This window comes from Carettochelys insculpta, chromosome 7, assembly GCF_033958435.1.
Source record: "Carettochelys insculpta isolate YL-2023 chromosome 7, ASM3395843v1, whole genome shotgun sequence".
NCBI classification, from domain to species: Eukaryota; Metazoa; Chordata; order Testudines; family Carettochelyidae; genus Carettochelys; species Carettochelys insculpta.
In genome coordinates, this window is record NC_134143.1 from 42251275 (window position 1) to 42270814 (window position 19540).

The following is a 19540-nucleotide window of genomic DNA, read 5'->3' on the forward strand; positions in this document are numbered from 1 at the left end:
CAATGTTACACAACAGTTTAGGACAGGCCGTAGGAAACAGCACTATGTCAAATTGAAAATGCAGGATGTAATTCTGTAGGCAGAAGGTAATTGCCTAAAATGGAATCAGGCCAGAATACCAACATGTGTACTCTTGCATAAAAAGTGACATGGGATCTTGACAAGTTGCAAGGACCTCAATTTCACATTTTATCCATAAGATGGCACCTCTGCTAGCCCAGTGTCCCCTACGATTATGTTGGGGAAATAGACTAATACTAACTCATAAGAAAGAATCTCACTAATACCATTTAAAATAACTGCTTGGTTTTGTTTTGTTTTTTCAAAAGTGGTTACATTCAGAAATCTAAAACCATGAAAGATCATTCAATTGTAACAACTTCACAAATCAAAAAGGGGTAATTCATAGGATAAAAAACAACTAATTTCTTACTTGTCTGAGGTCGATGAAAGCTAACTGCAGGGTATCCCCCTGGAATCCTGGCACAGGCTCAGAACTAGCGAACACTGTAAGCAAAGTTTAAAATATTAAGGAAGCAGAATTGAAAAAACAACAAACAAAAGCCATTAATTTCTCTTCGTTACAAATGTGGGATATTACAAAGGAGTAGACTAACTATTTTGACAGAAATCAAAGAGACTAGAACCATTAATTCACATTCACCCTCATTTTAAACTCTTATAATCCTCAATTATGGTACATTTATCCCACATAAAATTCAAAACCAGCAATAATACTCTAATCACATGAACAACAGACTTTACACTTTTGTCCTGAGGTGAATGATTGCAAAAGTATTTGAAACAATACCAATTCCAGGGCTGTCAACGTATTTTTAAACATCTGCTTTTATCACAGCATCTGCTCTATAAAATTCTCACCTCTAGCCAAACAGCCATAAAAGGTAGACACTTAGGTGGGAGTTAGCTTAATGTGCTGACAACAAGGGGAAATTTCTAACCACCATAATCAGAACGGAGGTGGAATGTCTACTCATGCCCTTAACAAATTATTTTCATGATGGAATTTTGCTCTTTAAAAAGCCCAGAGTAGGTTGTCAAAATGAGAAGGTGAAATATGTTTAAAATTATAAAAAAAAGAAAAAAAAAGAAAAGATTTAAACATATATTAAAAAACTAGCTGTACAATTTCAGTGCAATGTACGATCAAAGCCAAACCAATGATTAACACGGTTAAAGCATTCTAACCATCAGATAGATTTCTTTTAAACAACTAATTAACTAATTTTTATGGCAGTTTAAAATAAAGTCAATGAGAGAAAGCAGAAAAAGGGCACAGCTTACTTAAGGTTTTGTGTTTGTAAAATAAAAGTTAAAAGGAACTTGAAAATGAACAAAAAATATCCACAAGAAGATGCAACACAAACCCCCCTCAAAATTAGGGAAAAGGGAGAGTGGATGATCTAATCTAACTAACATTGTCTAGTGGAAGATGATGAATCCTTCAGGAAGGAGAAAGCAGCTGTCACTACCAACTGTGTATCAACGTACAGCTAAATCACTTCTGCTTCTCCCTTTGCACCCCCTTGTGGAGCTTTTTGGGCACAATGCCCCAGCAGTTTCTTCCCTTTCTCTCAGAAGCACCACATGGGTTGAAGCCCTGGACAGACCATCCAGCAGGAATGGCCATTTTAGGCCAGCTCTTGGGTGCAGCAGCAGCACCCACCACCACCAGGTGCAAATTCACTTCTCTCTGTCCCCTTTTGGAGCTAGGACTTCGGGGGCACACGACCCCAGCAGCACACCTCAGCCGTCCCAACAACAGTAGCAATGGAGGAGGAGGGCGAGCCCAGGTGCCCCAATGAGTCAGCAGTTCCAGACACTCAGGGCTGTTTGTGGGGTTGTGGGATTGACTTTTGGATGCAGGAGGAATGCCTAAGTCCCTGGTGGCACTGTCACAGACGTAGACCACAGAGACATCAAGTGTGTGCTTCATATATGATCAATGGAATTCCTACCATCTCAGCCTAGCCCCTCTGGACAGCAAGAGAGTGGGAAAACCATTGGTGGCTGGGATAAGTGCCCAAAGAGGAGGGGACGCATCAGCTGCAGGGTTTGCAGGGATGGCTTATATTTTTACAAAGCAACTAAGTAGATTGGAAGTGGAGCACAGTCTATTGTATAAACCAAGTAAAGAAGAGGCAGGAAACAAACAGGGACTTTCTGGAAGTGGGAATCATAAAGAAAAGCAAAGGCAGTGGGTTTGACACATTTTTGAAAACTTAAATGAATCAGAGCCAAAAAGTTGTCTATGTTTCAAGGCTATTGGATCACAAGATCTTATCACTCTTCCCTCATCCTTCTTGTATTTCTTGTTACAGTCACTTCTACACTCTAAGCTCTCGGGGCAAGAACTGCTTCAAGTTGTCCACAGACTTGTTTCTGCATGCATATTAACATTGCCATTTCCTGACTTCTAAGTGCCTTTTTCTCTTAAAATTCCTGTAACTCTGCTTTTACATAAAGAAAGTCATATTTTTGTAAAACAGAAATGTGAAGGTTTTCTTTCCCCCATATTCAGCTACTTGCTTGATGTCAGGAGAATGCTCTGGACTGCTGAATATAACCAGTCAACAATGGCAGAATCGCTTGCCTCATTCCATACACACCTTTCTACATAGTATGGAAAAAGACAGGACTCCAGAGAAGTCCTGTCTCCATACATTTACACCCACACTTAGGCCAGGACTACACTAGGAGGTAAAATCAATATTAGATATACAAATCCAGCCACGAAGATTGCATAGCGTGAGTTGACTTTTCTAAAATCAATTTTTGCTGCCATTCACATACTGTGAAGTCAACAGAAGAAACTTTCCCATCAAGTTCCTTTACTCCTCAGGGCTGCCAGGAATACTGGGGTTGAGGGCAGCACCAGGACAGTTTGATTTAGCGCATTCCCATTGGGCATGCTAAATTGAACCCCGGAATATGGACCACCAGTGAGCTGACCACCTCGTCAGTGTAGACGTACCCTTATTGTATAGCAGGAGGCAGAAGTCTTACCCACACGCGTTCCCAGAAATGTCAATGAACATTGCTAACTACATATGCATGCACAGAATGATAAATGGTCCCATTACAAAATTCAGTGTCTATGCACAAAATACATTTTAGAAACCTATATAACTTTGACATTCCCACACAGTTTCCATTGCACTACCAAAGGCACATTTACAACCTGAATATGATCTTCCCACCAAATGTTAGCCTTGTGACATGTAGCACAGCTGTACTAGAGATGTTCAGACAAATAAGAATATTACAAAACAATCAATACAACTATTACTAAATGTTATATGGATATGCTTTTAAAATCTGTTTAGCTTTTTGCAAGTCTGTTCTTCTCACTTTAGGATAGGTTCTTATATCCATAAAATTTGGTCTTGCTGTCTTACATATATAGTGCTCATACCGAACACTAAGTTACTGTTATTTAATTATTAAGTAGCACATATAGTAACAAATCCATTTAAGGGTGCAGACAGATTTCAATTCTAATGGATCACTTTCTGTTTTTTTTTCTTTCTGGTTAATACTCAGGAGGTTTGTTCTCAGCTTCTGTCAAACTGTTAAATACTTTTAAAAATAAAAATCTTTTAAAAATAATATTCAAATAAAAATGGCTTAACTGTTTTCAAGAAAGAGAGTAAACATAATATATTTGCCTGGTCATAAAAAATTCTGCAAATTTTTGACACAGCATTTTTCATCAGCAGATGCCAGAGCATTTTACAAAAGAAGGTAGATACCAGTCAAGGATCAAGGCCCTTTCTTGAGGCCATTTAAAGATTATTACCAAAACACTTGTAAAAAATTTACTTAAATTTTTGGACAATAAAGCTGTATCAGAATTTATTATTTTGGACAAATACATAAATGTACATGAAAAATTATTTTAATTCTCACTAACCAAAGTTTTCATTAACAAAATCGTTCTTTTAAAACAGATATTTCCTATTTCAAGCCCAAAAGAAATGTGTGGCAAGTCATATGCCATGGTTCACTCACTGTTGGTTAGTGCAATTGGTTAACAGTAATCGATGTATTTAAATTTGATTAACAATTAACGTGTGTTTAAAAAATTAATCATTATTAATCACACGATTAATTGTGCTGTTAAACAATAACAGAATACCATGTATTTACAATTTTCCCACATGGAGTTCAGTCACAAATTGAATTAGTACATTATTTTTAACAAGCATTGCCGGCGTGGAAGCACTTCCTTTCAAAGATGGCACAAGCATGAAGGGGCATGCAGATGTTTAGCATATCCGGCACATAAATACCTTGCAATGCTGGCTACAAAAGTGTGAGGGGAATGGCCCTTCTGACTTTCTGGTGACATGGTAAATAAGAAGTGGGAAACATTAGCTCCTGCAAATTGTAACCAAACTTGTTTGACTGAGTGGATTGGCTGAACAAAAAGTAGAAGTCCTTCTCTTGGGAAGTTGTATTGGAGCAAACTCTCCTGAGGTCATCCTTCCTGGCAGTTTAGGGGAAGAGTGAAGTCATGCATTCAATGGGCAGGGTTGGGTGGTGACTTTAAAGTGTTAGTTGATAATCTTAGGGCAGGTCCCCTCAGGATGTGTTTGAGCAGCTGTGAAGTCCAACAGTGCTGCAGAGCTGCTAATGCCTCTATGATGCTGAAATGGTAGGAGTGCGGATTTGGCATTAAATCTTCATGTTCTGGCGTTAAAAAACAATTTACAGTTTTGCTGTCTTGAGTTATAATCTGAGGAGCCATGTTGTGAAGGTGACAAAAGAGCTGTTCTCCATTAATTTCTGACCTTGGGCATCTATGCAAATTTCAGTTTCTGTCACATAAGTGCAAACTGTTCATTTAAGCTCTCAGAGTAAATGCTGAATTTGCAGTCTTAAACACTGAACATAGATGTGACGTGACAGTTGCAGATGCTTAGAGATTGTTAATGGGTAAAGATGTTTTGAAATCAAATAAACAGTAGGCATGTTGTTAGATATAGAGAGGCCCAGTATTATCACTGTTAACTGTTACAAAGAACCTACATTTCTGCATAGCAGAGATGATTTTTGTCTTACAATTACATTAAAATTACAGTTGATGTACTTATCGGCTGAGTTTGTGAAGCCTAATGGCTCAGCTCAGTGGCATTTCTGTGTCTGCACATAACACAATAACATTTGAACCCCACGTCCAATCAGTTCAAAAATGTTGGGAAGCACTCCAGGCATCGAGGAGCCAGAATCCTGTTGATTTGGGGGGAAACTGGAAAACCAGAAGGGGAGACATGCGGGGGGCACACAGAGCCCTTGCCATCTTGTTGGCAGAGCCACAGCTTCGAGCACCTCTAGGTCAAAGAACTGGTGCCTAGCACCAATTAATACTTTCCAGCATAACAATCCATCTATTTTATCTCTGCCCATCCTCCCAATAGGGGGGAGGGGATGACAGTAATTGGAGCTTGCATAGAGACCCTGGCATGAGGAGAGAATGGGGCACTCTGGTAAGAGACGGGAGGCTGAAGAGTGGGAGGGAAGAAGGGTATGGGAGGGTGAGAGATAGGGGAGGAGGCACTAAGTGTGGGAGAAAAGGGGAGTACAAAGATTCCCTGGCAGGAGGGATTCATGGGCCTGAATGTGGAGGGAAAGGGGGGCTGCTCCCAGAGTCCCCTGGCATGGAGGCATGCAGACCCCCTGAGAGAGAGGAGAAGATGGACTTTACTATGGGAGAAAGAGAAGGGTAAAGGGGGCACACAGAGCTCTTCTCAGGTGTGTGGGGGGAGAACAGAGGAATAGTGTTGGGGGGGAAAGAGATGGGAGACACCGAACCCAGGCATGAGGCAGGTGAATGGGCATGTGTTGCATGACATCCCTGAAACAGCAGGGGATGAGAGCGTGGCACAGAGAGCACTTGTTGCTGGGGAAACTGAGAAATTCAGAGCCCCACGTGGTATGCTGAGCATGGCCTGGAGAATCTAAAAGAGTTGAGACTCCTGAGGACTTATTATTTAAATGCACATCCACGTGCATGTACAAAAGTTAGTTAATAGAACAAAACTTTCACACGAGAAAATACCAAAGTTGAAGCTGTCTGCTCAGTCTTAAAACTTGGCCCACTGTTCCATACGTTTCTACCATCCAGCTTTTAGTTACATAATTGCAAATTATTTTTCCTTTGCTCCCAAGCTTCATTAAGGGCATGGGCTCAATGCTGAGTTGACTGTAGAGCAGAGACTTCACTCTCCCTGGTACATGGTCTCACTGCCTCTGGGGTTATATACAGATTAGTGGTGAGTACACATCTAACGTATTTAAAAGTCAAAAAATCCAAAAGTCTGGATGCTTTCCTGAAACTTTTGCTGTGTTCTGATTGTTCTCCACCAAGAACCACGTCTGCAAAGACCTGCTACTCTTACCACTCCACTGCATTGCCATCTGCAGGGAAAGTTCTGCTGCAGCTTTTGAATTTTATCTTTGGAAAGTGACTGAGTGCTCCATTTCCCTCTAGGATGCTCATAATTTGGCACAAGTAGGAGGACTTCTCTGTGGCTTTTGTGGAACAGGCCTCAGTGACCACTCTTAAAATGATAATCAGACAACAGTCCAAGAAATAGTAAAGTTCTCCTATCCATACTAGCTGCAGATAACCAGAGATATAAAAGACTGCAAAATACACTTCACGTTGTATAATACATAGGGAATATAATTCCTACATCAGTTCTAATAAGAACTCATGCAAGACCACGATCTATGCTGTGAATTAAAACCCAAAACTTAAAGGTTAAATCCCCCAAACTCCCACCCACAAAAATTCTCTTGGAAACAGAGCATTCACAACAGGCCATTTTTAACATTCCTCTTTCTTCTCACACACTGGTCTCCTTGGAAATGGGGAGGCCTGGCAACATTATTTTCTCTTCTTGCACCAGAGGAACTTCATTTCGAAGCAACCAGGCAATCTTATCTGCTCCTTCTGTTCCCTGGAATCAGGATCAGTAACCTCACTTCTGAGTTCTGCTGATCTGCCTCTTTAAAATGTAAAGCAGTATGGATACGCAGAAGGCAATGCAGGATTGGGAAATTTCACAGCATGCCATAAGAACTCTTCCTTCATTCCCATAGGAACCACTAGTCCCTGTTCTTGTTATGACTAACAAAACTTCAGTCTCCAGGGAGGTTACTACAGAATCTTTTCCAAACATGAAATTCACTAACGATTTTTTTAAGAGAACAAATTTTATAGGAAATAAATTTTTGTCACTGTTATTGCCATCTCCAGTTTACATAATAGTCTACTTTTAAACCTAAAAGAATAAAAAAAACATTAAAATCAGAACAAATGTTTACATTCCAGAATGTTGCTAACAATTAAAATAATTAAAATGGCTATTTAGTAACACTGAACTATCTGCATTACACCTGAAAACTTTAAAATTCAGAATGCATTTAGTATTCTTTTCACTTCCTATACCAGTAAAACCTCAAATCCATTTATCAAATACAGTAGGAAGCTACCTGCCATGTGTGAATTATTTGCACATCCCGAGTGCTAATGGAAATGTCACCATCATAGCCATTAATCCCCAAATGTCAAAGAATAAAGCTGGATGAGGGTGATGAGCAAGAACATAAATCACAGCCAGCACAGCGATGCTTGGAATGTGTCTGTGACAGACCTTATGAATGAAGTTCTCACAACAGTGTTCTCTGGGCGGACTGTGTTGCCCACCCACTTCTTCCAAACACTGCTAGATGGTATTTTTGTAACATACTTACTCAGCAAACATTACACAAACTCTTATTTAGCTGTTGCTAAACATGTCAAAGAAAATATATTTGATCAAACAGATTTGCAGAGAAACTGTTATATTTTATGTTAAAAACATTGCAGAAAGAATTAAAATTTTACCGATAGTTATATAAAGAAAATGCAACAAGGCATCTGGGATTGTTCATTATAGTTAATCATGAAAAGAGTTCCCATTAAAATACTGCTCTCCTACTTCTGAAATACATCTCATAGAAGTGAAAGGGACCTCAAGAGGTCATTGAATCCAGTCTCCTACACTCACAGAAGGACCTATCCCTAACACTTTTTTTTTTAAATCTAACCTACCACAGATCCTTGAAAGGCCCCCTCAAGGGTGGAGCTCAAAATCCTGGGTTTACAAGGCCCATGCTCTAACCATTGAGTTATCCCTCCACTCACTGAAGTTAATTTTGGGGGGAAACTTAGAAGACCTGGGCTAATTTTAAGTTATGTAAAAATTAATAATCAGACTGCTCAACGTGAAAAAATTCTAACCTCATGGTTTTTGAGCAAGACAATAGCAAGAAAACTAGAACTTCTAGAGGCACTGTCCTGATTAAAAGCAAGATTCTTCAATTGGTTTAGAAAAAAGTAAAAAATAATATTCGACTGAGAAGTTTCTCAGGATTAGACTTTGGGTCTCAGGCAATGATCAGGTCATTATGTTGTGTGAGTATCTAAGGGAAAAAAGAAACACTATCACTGTCTTCATATTCAGGTATAACTTTTCAGGAAGAAAGGGAGTGGAAAGCTAGTGGTGTACATAAAAAGCCATCCAGTCTTTGGGGTCAAAATCCCATTTCCCTGCAGGGCTCCTCATTCTCTTTTTTTCCTCAGGACCTCCCATGACAAATTGAAATAAACTTCCCTAAAAATAAAGCAAAAATCCTAAACATTTTTTTTAAAATCACATAGAACTAATACCGAATGTAACAAAACACTTTCCATTAAGGTTTTTCCACACAGAAATGTGAAATATATCACAATATAGTTCTGTTTAATCTAATGTAGTCTCTTGAATGGTTGGAACTTCCAGTATACTATATGTAAAGGCTCTCTGGGCAACATTTTTAGTCATAGTAAGTATCACTTTAGAAATCATATAACTGCCTCCAACTTCTGAATCAAAAAGCCTTGTTACATTTTATGATCAATTGGGTTTGATAGCACTACCCATTATTAGCATACCCACTACAGATGTTGTTTTCAGTTCATAATTTTGAGAAACTTTTACTGCCTGGGTTAGAATTTTCCAATTTGGAAAAATACTTCATTGATTTTTTTTTTTTAAGTTCCAGCCAAAATGGGTGAAAGTGATGATGCAATGATAGAGTCCATGAGTCTAAGGAATAGTAGCCAGAAGGACAGCTAAACAAATATAATGGGTTTTAGGAAGTCAGACTTCACCGAACTCAGGGACTTTGTAGCTAAGGTCTCATGGGAAGCAAGTCTAAGAGAAAAAACTGAAGACATTTGGCAGCTTTTCAAAGAGACATTATTAAGGGCGCAAGAGCAAACTATTCCACTGCATAGAAAAGACAGGTAATATGGCAAGAGACCACGTTGGCTTAATCAGGAGATCCTGAATGATCTAAAAATGAAAAAAGATCCTACAAAAAGTGGAAAATAGGTCACATTACAAAGGATGAATGTAAACAAATAACACGAGTATGTCAGGGCAAAATTAGAAAGGTGAAGGCACAGAATGAAATCAAACTAGCTAGAAATGTAAAAAGTAACAAGAGAACATTTTACAAATGTATCAGAAGCAAGAGGAAGACCAAGGACAGAATAGGACCATTACTCAATGAAGAGGGAAAAACAATAACAGAAAACTGGGAAATGAGAGAGGTTCTGAACGACTTCTTTGTTTTGGTTTTCAACAAGAAAGTTGGAGCTGATCAGATGCCTAGTATAGTGAATGCTGGAGAAAATGAGATAGGTTCAGAAATTAAAATAGGAAAAAGAACAAGTTAAAAATTACTTAGACAAGAAAGATGTCTTCAAGTCACCAGGGCCTGATTAAATGCATGCTAGAAATGCATGTGAGTACTGAAGGAGCTGATTGAGGCTTTGAAAAGTCATGGAAGACAGGAGAAATTCCAGAAGAGTGGAAAGAGGCAAATAGAATGCCCACCTATAAAAGGGAAATAAGGACAAACCAGGAAACTACAGACCAGTCAGCTTAACTTCTGTGCCAGGAAAGGTAATAGAGCAAGTAATTAAGGAATCCATTTGCAACATATAGAAGATAATAAAGTGATAAATAACAGTCAGCATGGATTTGTTAAGAACAAATCATGTCAAACCAACCTGATGACTTTCTCTGATAGGGCAATAAGCTTTGTGGATAAAGGGAAAGTGGTAGATGTGGTATACCTAGACTTTTATAAAGCATTTGATACCATCTCTCATGACCTTCTTATCAATAAACTAGGGGAATACAATGCATATGGACTACTATAAGGTAGGTGCATAACTGGCTGGATAACTGTTCCCAGAGAGCAGTTATTAATGGTTCACAGTCATATTGGAAGGGCAAAACAAGTGGGGTTCCACAAGGATCAGTTTTGGGACCAGTTCCAGTGCATCCAATGCATCCCAGAAAACAAACATCAAGACATGAGAAATGACTCTTGTGTTCTACTCTGCACAAAATAGGCTTCCATTGCAGTAGTGTGTGCAGTTCTGGGCGCCACATTTCAAGAAAGATGTGGACAAACTGGAGAAGGTCCAGAGAAGAGCAACAAAAATGATTAAAGATGTAGAAAACCTATGAGGAAAGACTGACAGAATTGGGTTTGTTTAGTCTGAAAACAGAGAAGACTGAGAAGGGACATGATAGTATCTTTCATCTACCTAAAAAGGTTGTTAACAAGGAGAAGGGAGAAAAATTATTCTCCTTAACTTCTGATGATATGACAAGAAGCAATGGTCTTAAGTTGCAGAGAGGGAGCTTTTGGTTGGACATTAGGAAAAGCTTCCAGACTGGTTGGTTAAACACTGGAATAAATTGCCTAGGGAGCTTGTGGAAATCACTGGAAATTATTAAGAGCAGGTTAGACAAACATCTGTCAGATATGATCTAAATGGTGCTTGGGTTCTGCTATGAGTACAGGGTCTGGACCTGATGACCTCCTGAGGTCCCTTCCAATTGTTCGATGGTTCCACCAATTTTTAGAACAGCACTAGGGAAAATATGTTTAGACATTTTTAAAAAATTGAGGTAACTTTTCCTTTGAAACACTCAAGTGCAACCATGTTTTGAAGATAGGTATTTAAAATTTGGCATGGAGTGGCGTGGATCAAGATGTGCATTTTGATGTACCTCTCCAAAGTCTGTCCAAATTTAATCAATTTATAAGCCTCTGGAAAAAAATCTTAGTTTGCATATTCGCTGCAAAGGCCTCTTAAGAGATTAGCACCCAAAATATCTAAAAATTTCTTGCTCCATCATCTGACAGCTCCTTGTGTCGAGAAGACTGGCATGCAACATCCCCAGAGAGCAACTCAACATTGCTTTAACCCTGGAACTTCCACTGTCAGCTGCTTTGGGCTGGTATCAGAACTGAGAGCACAAAGAGTGTTTTTCCTCTTTTTCTTTCCTCAGAGATCCTGGAAGAGAAATTGCCTGTCTCAAACACAGAAGACACAAGAGACAGATTGTGGGAGAGGAAAAACATTAGACTGGAACATGGAGCCTGGTGGCACTGGGGCTAAGAAGGGAAGGAGAGGAGGAGAAGGTGTGTTGGACTGGGACACATTGAGGAAGGAAATAGAAGTGGGGAGGCTGGAACTGACTGGGTAAGAAGACTGGGAGCCCATGAGAAGAACAGGATTCAGGGAGGAGAACTTGGATGGGGAGACTGGGACTGGCTTAGTAAAGATAGTGGGATTAGCACAAAAAGCCTAAGGAATAGAAACTAGCGCTGGGTAAGCAAGGAAGAATGAACCAAGATAAGGAGCCCTCGAAGGGAAGGAATCCAGGACTGTGACAAGGACAGACTGGTGAGAATAGGGTAGAAGTAGTCGAGTTCGGGGAGAACAAGCAGAAGAATATACGCCCTTTAAAGCACAATATCTTCCAGAATTGCAAATAGTATCCAAGTTTCCTGAGGCTCACCATTCCTCACTTGCTAACAAAAATCTACGAAACCCACTGGCAAACTGTGTTTCTTATCCTCCTCTAGGGCTGGTCCACAACGATCAACAACCCACCATAGCTATCAGTTATTACATTAGCATACGAGACAGAGGTCTCAGCCCTGGAGCTAAAGTTCCAATCCTGCTGGTGATTCATGTGGATGTCAACATGATGCTACATATTTGTTTTTTCAGTTGCTTTTTTAAAACAAACCTCAGAAATTATACACAACTGCATTAATAGTTAAGGTTGTAAAATCAAGCTTTCAAAACTTAGGAATTAAGGTTGCCTGTTGTCTTCTTGTACGTATACATGTAAATACCGTCTTCAGCTACTTGATTTCCACAGGCTACCTGCCTCATTTAGTACACAGGCTGGATCTATTCTGTTGTCTGTATGACATCCATCTCACCAGTTGCAGAAATTAAAAGATGTCTAGTGAGCAAGGGTGAGGGACTGCAGGGGGAGAAAGGATAGTCCCATTGTTAAGGAAGCTGAACGTTATCTGGAGAACTAAATTCTAACCCTGCCCCTAAAACAGAATTGCTAAGTGATGCTGGGCAAGTCACTTAAACCTTACTTTTCCTTGGTGGTCATTAATTGAGTATTTCTTGTTTCCTAGGTGTACATCTTGAGACCCTTGGGTCTGACTTTCAGAACTACTGAGTGCTCAGAGCAGCAAATGAAGTCAGTGGGAGGCATGCTTAACTATTTACAATGCTCTATAAAGCCAAGTACTCTGAGGGTGTGTCTACACTAGGAACTAACTTTGAAGTTAACTTCAAAGTTAGGCACTACTTCAAAGGAGCCAGCAGAGAGTCTACACATATTTTCCCTTACTTTGAAGTCCTTACTCGATTCCTGGGAATGGAGTAGTGCTCTAGTTTAACTTCAGCCTGGGGTGTTTGTAGATGCTCAACTTCCAAGTTGCAACTTGGAAGTTATTTTTGTAGTGTAGACACAGCCTAAAAGATCGGGCCCTGGGTGTCTCAAAGATGCATAAGTTGGGCTCCCAAGTTAGTGTGGACTTTTGACCTTAACCCTTCTATGCCTCAGCTCCCCATCTGTAAAATGGGAATAAAGATCCACTCCTCACATAGAGGTGTTGTGAAGAACAATTAATTAATGTTTCTGAAGCAATCAAACAAGTATATCAATGAGTGCCACAAAAAGTGTATGAGATTTATTATTATTTTGTATTTATAGCAAGACGTCAATAGTAAATAAAGTTTGGGATCACACCCTGAAAAATGAGGATAAGAAAAAATATTGAACAGCTGCTCATTAATTGAGCATCACCTATCTTGCACATTGAATGAGACAGGATCTGCAGAAAACACAGCATGTGATCATATAATTAAAGATGGTCTCATAATGTGTAAGGGGAGCTAATTAAAGTTGTACAGGCAACCAGTGTCCTCACACTTCCTAGGTATTCAGTGGGTGACTATGTAACTGCAGTGTCCTTTTAACATAGTACTTTGTGTGTAATTTTATGGTAGATTATAGCTTTGTCTTACAAAAGCAATTATTATGCTACTAGAAGCAGCAGCAAAAAGACAATTCAACCTAAGCAATGATTAATTTCACTAAAAAGCTTTCCAGGTGTTTTAATAGTCAGGGTCTTTATTTAAAACCATCTGTTAACATTTTTGGGTCCAGAATAGTTAATACCCTTTAAAATTAAAATATGATAAGTTAATATTTTCATTTAAGCAATTTAACTTCATTTGGAAAACTATTTTTCTGTTATCTATATAACCGAAAAAGGTACAGGTTGAACCTCTCTCGTCCAGCACCCTCAGGACATGACTGGTGCGGAATGAGAAAATTTGCCAGTCTGTGGAAGGTGAGTCTTGTCAAAGCAGCATTTCCAACACTTCCACTGCTTACTGGGGTCTTAGAAGACATCTGGGGTAAATTACAGCTAAATAACAGCACAGAACATTGAGAGCCAGGAATGGTAGCTGCAAACAAACTTTATGGGACTTGGCCACACCCATGGTAAATGGACATCGGGCTAAGAAAAATCATGTTGACTATGGATGTTGTTGGATCAGAGAGTACTGGACTAGAGAGGTTCAGCCTGTACTTTAACATAGCGGTGAAATAAAAGTATAACCAAAAGACAATGTATATGTGTTACAGAAAAGCTACTATCTGGCTTACATATAAAAATATTTTTAGCATCAATGTAATTACAATGAAACGTACAAAATACTATAACATTCAGAATTCTCTACTTACATTCACACTGTATGACATCTAAGTTAAACTGCTGAATGGCTCCCATGCTTATCTGTTTTAACTCACTGTCCAATAGCATCTGCATTAGTGATGTTGAAAGATGTTGGCAGGCTGACATGCAAGCTGTCTGGGCCACTTTTCCCTGATAAAAAAGGTAACAAGTTGTAAAATAGCAAGCAAATTATACACCACCAGATAATGGCATGTATTACTTTGTTTTACACACACACACACACACACACACACACACACACACACACAAAATAATGGCATGTATTACTTTGTTTTTATGCACACACACACACACACACACACACACACACACACACAGATTCCTAATACAATTACACTTAGAATAGACACTGAATGAGTAATGAAAAATTATCTGATGCAATTTTTTCAGTTTTGAATATATATAAATCTTTAGGGGACATAAAACACAACCTAAACACACATTAAACAAGACTTGGTAATTTTTTTGGACTTCTAGACAAATCCAAATATTGTTTCACATGTATAGACTGGAACATTGTTATGAGAAATACTGCTTGCTAAAATATGCTGTTAACCTTATGACAACATTTTTGAACACAATGAAAACTGGAATGGAAATCGACACACTGCATATGTTTAGCACCACACACAATAGAATAAAAGCATTTGCTTTTACCTGGGTATTTTACCGCGATAGTTCATTATTACAGAAATCTTAAAGTTTTGATTTTGAGCTCAAAAGTCTGCTACTTTTGAATGTCAAGCCTGTCCATAATCTTTCTAAGTATCTGACAGTGCAAATAATGGTCCTTGGAAATCCACTACTTATAAACTGAAAAGTAGCTGTTTGGTGTAAAAAACAAAAATTTTTTTTTAATCACAATACTGTTATTGACATTTTCATTAGAATTTTTTAATAATCCTTCAAAAGAAATGATTTCTCATTGCCAGAGATTAATTAAACAAAGCACAAATTCAGCTATGAACATGCTACACTATTTAATCAAATATATTAATTTGAAAACAAATAATACAAAAGTTGCACTTCAGATGGATGACCTATTAAGGTGGAATTTCAAAACAATTATTCATTATGACTACCTGACTAGGGGTATCTTTTATCCATAATGTTTCAATATTTTTAAAACACTGAGGGCTTTGTTTTAAATTGTAATTTTATGCTGCAGTATGCTTGTGATTTAATGTACTTTTAAATAAATATGTGTTAATGTAATGATCTTTATTAATGATACAATCTATTTTGTAACATAGCTCAAGTATTAATAACTTTACCATTTAAATTATTACTATAATTATAATTACAGGCCAAAAATATTCAAGACTATATTCTAGAGCTGTATTTCTTAAACTGTGTTCTGTGACCAACTCAGCAGTGTGCTGCAAGCGTCTGACACTTTTTTATAAAATACACTGATGGTACACATTTTCTCTTGTTAAAACCACATACAATGTTACTTCATTGCTATGATACCTGGTTCAATTAGTTCATTTTGGTTTTGCTGTATATGTTGCTGTTGGGTTTTTCTTTTTTTTGGTCTGAAAACAATTAAGAAAATTTTCATAGCTGTTCCACGTTAAAAACATATTATTGTTTGGTGTTCTGTGGTCTTAAAAAGTTTTATAAACAATGTCTAAAGGATAAAGAGACAGGTTTTGCCCTTAGCTATGTAAGTACAACTTATTCATGTCAATGGGAGTTGCATGTATATGAATATCAGAGAGCAAAATCTGACCCTAAATATTTTCCCTTACTTTCAATGTCAATTTACTGTTCTAACTGAATTTATCAAAAAACTACACACACACACACAAATACAAATCCCTCAGGAATTTCTTTGAACTTTTCCTGCTTTTTGTTCATGGATATTACATTATTCACTCAGTTCTGATGTCACACTGGACTTTAAATAACTTTAGCTAAAATCCCTTTACCATTAGGATACTTTGACCAGTAACAAGCCTCATACCTAAAGTGAGATGTCAACTTTTTTAGTCGAAAGCTGGGGTAAGCAGGAGCAAATAACATATTTGACTGAAACAGATGAACTGCCAACAAGGAATGTAACAAACAATGCAAAAACAGCATGCTTAAAAGTCTCCCAAACCCAACAGTAATTACATTGGGAGACATGCAGCTCTCTATTCCCCAAGCAAAACAACATCAATATGAATTGGGAGAGGGGAAAGAGGAGGAGGGTAACCAGTGGGCCACAATTCATTTAATTACAATGTAGTAGGTTTGAGATACTTAATGGAAGTGTCATTTTGATTTAATGGAACAACTAGTGCATTTCAGTTTAATGTACTGCTCCATCAAATCAGCTCCATGTCCTATTTATGCTGCCACCATAATATAATAGCAGAATAAGCAGATTAATAGGTTGTCAGGAAAAAATTTAATGTTCACTTTATTTTATATGCGAACATAATGTGTATCTTATAAACAAAAGTTTCCAATTCACCTTTCTGACCAAACCTCTGAACTGCTGTAAAGTGGCATGTCTCAATAGTACTGGAGCACAAGATAAGGGTAACAATACAGAGGTATATGATATGAAATAGTTCTGCTGGACTATTACAAATAAGTATCAATATATGTGCATTTAATGCTTGTTTTGAATGACAAAATACAAACATCCTAACATTTAAATTACTTCCAACTATGCACTTGAACTACAGGCTTATTGTTCTCATGACACAGTCAAGGAGTGATAAGTGGGGAGAGTTTACTAACTGCACACAATTTACAACTATTCAGTGAAATCACTAGCCTTTTTTAAAACTTGGTAAGACAAAGTAAGGCTAAATATATTAAACTTATCTGCAAATCACAAAAATCTGAGATATTACCCTACTAAACTAATTTAAACGCATTTATAGATTTACCTTAAAATGTACTTATTTCCAAATTCAATATACATGGGTTATGACAGTTATTCATAAGAAAATAAGATTAAAAATCTAGTAATTTTTTTCAGAAAAGGTAAATTATTTCAAATTCATAGATGATAAATCAGGTCTGACTATACTTATATTTCAATGCACATAATGTAACAATTTATCATCTCTATTTTCAATATTTTTCCAAAATGGATGTTCTGAAAAAGAAATTTAAGGGTCCATGAATACTATCTTAATGTACGGGTACTACTACTTCAGAATAAAACTAGTTCACTTACTTTTAAAGCATGCTTAATATTTAGAATTTATATGTTTTTGGTTTTTTGAAGTCATTCTGTCAAGAAAATAAATTAAATAAACATATCTGATGTCATGAAGAAATTCAGCTTTTTATTGCATTCTGCTGGTATCCCACAGTTTTATGAAGAAACTACTATCATCTCATCACCACAAGGTGTAAATGTAGCTCTCTGCTAAGCATATTCTTTTATTCACCAATGCAAATTTCAGGAAAGAACTCTATTCTGAAGCAAAAACACCTGCTAATTTTTTGAAAGGCAACTACTTTTACCCACCCTTACATTTTGCTGAAATACAAGTTTGTAAAAAAGAGAAAACCCTTAGACAAACTTCTTATATTTCAAAGGAGCTTGTAAAAAAGAATCTGCTGACATATTAAATCCTTTCTGTAGTACCCAAAAGCTTTTCTCTTAAGAACAATTGCAGTAAAGAGACATTTGGCTCCTAGAAAATTCCCAAAGGGTCAGCCTTATGCATCCTTCCATGGCACCTTCACGGTACTGCTTTCTACATCCATGCTAGCTGTCTCAAAAGCAGCTTTCATCATTCACTAGTGTGTCAGTCAATATGATTTATGGACTACATTCAACAAAGTCAAAGCATATAGAATGAGAAATATGACTACAATCTGCTAATTTGTTTTGTATTGAGCCACTTAGGAGTCAAAGACCTGATGTCAGGCTAAGACCGGCAGCACAATTAACCAGTCGGTGACAGATTCATCCATCCTCCCTGCCAGGCAGTGCCAATCAAAGACAGCATGGGGCGACATTTGGAGAAGTCAGTAAGAAAACCCATTCTCTAAGTAGCCTATGTGGGCTTTTGATTGACAGCTTTGGACTATAGCTTGTGGAGCACCAACACCCTTTACCCAATAGTTCCTCTCTGCAAGCTGTGAAATAAGGCTTTCACTGCCAGTCACAAGAACAATAAAAGAACACAAATTACCATCCCCCAATAATAAAAGAAAATAAGAAATCTTGTCTGTTTAATCTAACAAGTTAAGTTCTCAAATTAGCAATTTTCAAAGATATTAAGCAATTTTAAACTCACTAAAACTGTGAGAAAACTAAAATACACAACATTTCAGCAATCACATTAATTAATGGTTTTGGTTAACAATTGCTCTAATGAAATTCAACTTTCAGTAAACTGATGAAAAAATTTCTCTAGAAGAAACACCAGGAGAATTTTAAAAATATATAATTTCACTACTATTTATATAATTCCTCCTCCCCAAAACAATGGTCAAAATAAAGATTCATGGTGAGAAATAATTTGTAATTCTTTTTTCACCACAGTTTCAGCACAGCAAAGAGTCTGATGTTGTATTAACAGAATACATGCATCACTGTTGAAAAACTCCTCAACTATCTGGTACCCCATTTATCAGATAAAACAATGCCCATGTAACTTGTGAAATAAATATCACTCACTTTTGTTTTAAATTGAGCTTTTCTCAGAACTTCAGCTATAATATAGCCTGAACTCTCCAAATGAGGAACCAAGACTGCATCTCTTGTTCACAGAAGACATCCCATTGACTTAATAAGACTACATGTATATGACTTTGTAGGATGAAAAGCTAAGTTTCTATTGGCACAGCAGCATTATAAGCCACAAAAATGAAGCCTACATAGAAAGTTTGGATCAGAGAACTATTAAAGAAGATTAAAGTAAACTCATAACGCCAAATTCCAGTAGCTTCTGCAAAGCAGTGATAGCAGGAGTTTTATGGCACTCATGAGCCGCATGGCTCCAAAAGACAGAACAATTGCATATCTTTCATTAAGAGACCTGATCCTGGCCCATTGTAAATCACATAGCGTTTCTCCAACTCCAGCAGCAAGGAGTGTTGTTGCTGTTGTTGGTGACGGGAGACATGTTGTGCTCCTTCAACACAGCGGGAAGGTCATTTACATGATCTCTTTGGCTGCTCTACACCTCTCATGTGCAGCTGAAGAAGCAGCCCTTATCAAACAGCTTCTGTCCTGGGTACAGCTGGTCTGTGTGATCTATTGAGGCTTATACTTCCTCACTGTCATGTAAGAGGTACCATGATTTAGTAGATTTATAGCACTGAAATGTATGCTAGATTATTTACTCCAGAAGGAGAT

At 37.7% G+C, this 19540-nt stretch overlaps 1 protein-coding gene across 7 annotated transcripts in view; it reads right to left on the minus strand.

The window, feature by feature from the left end:
• Positions 1–19540, minus strand: part of EXOC6 (exocyst complex component 6) — a 190264-nt gene that overhangs the window by 33367 nt on the left and 137357 nt on the right. For all 7 annotated transcript variants that reach the window (XM_075000389.1, XM_075000388.1, XM_075000391.1 and 4 more), the window contains 2 exons: positions 14208–14349; positions 434–507 (listed from right to left, as the gene is read on the minus strand). In XM_075000389.1, the coding sequence (XP_074856490.1) occupies positions 434–507; positions 14208–14349 (216 nt within the window). The remainder of the gene's footprint in view (positions 1–433; positions 508–14207; positions 14350–19540) is intronic.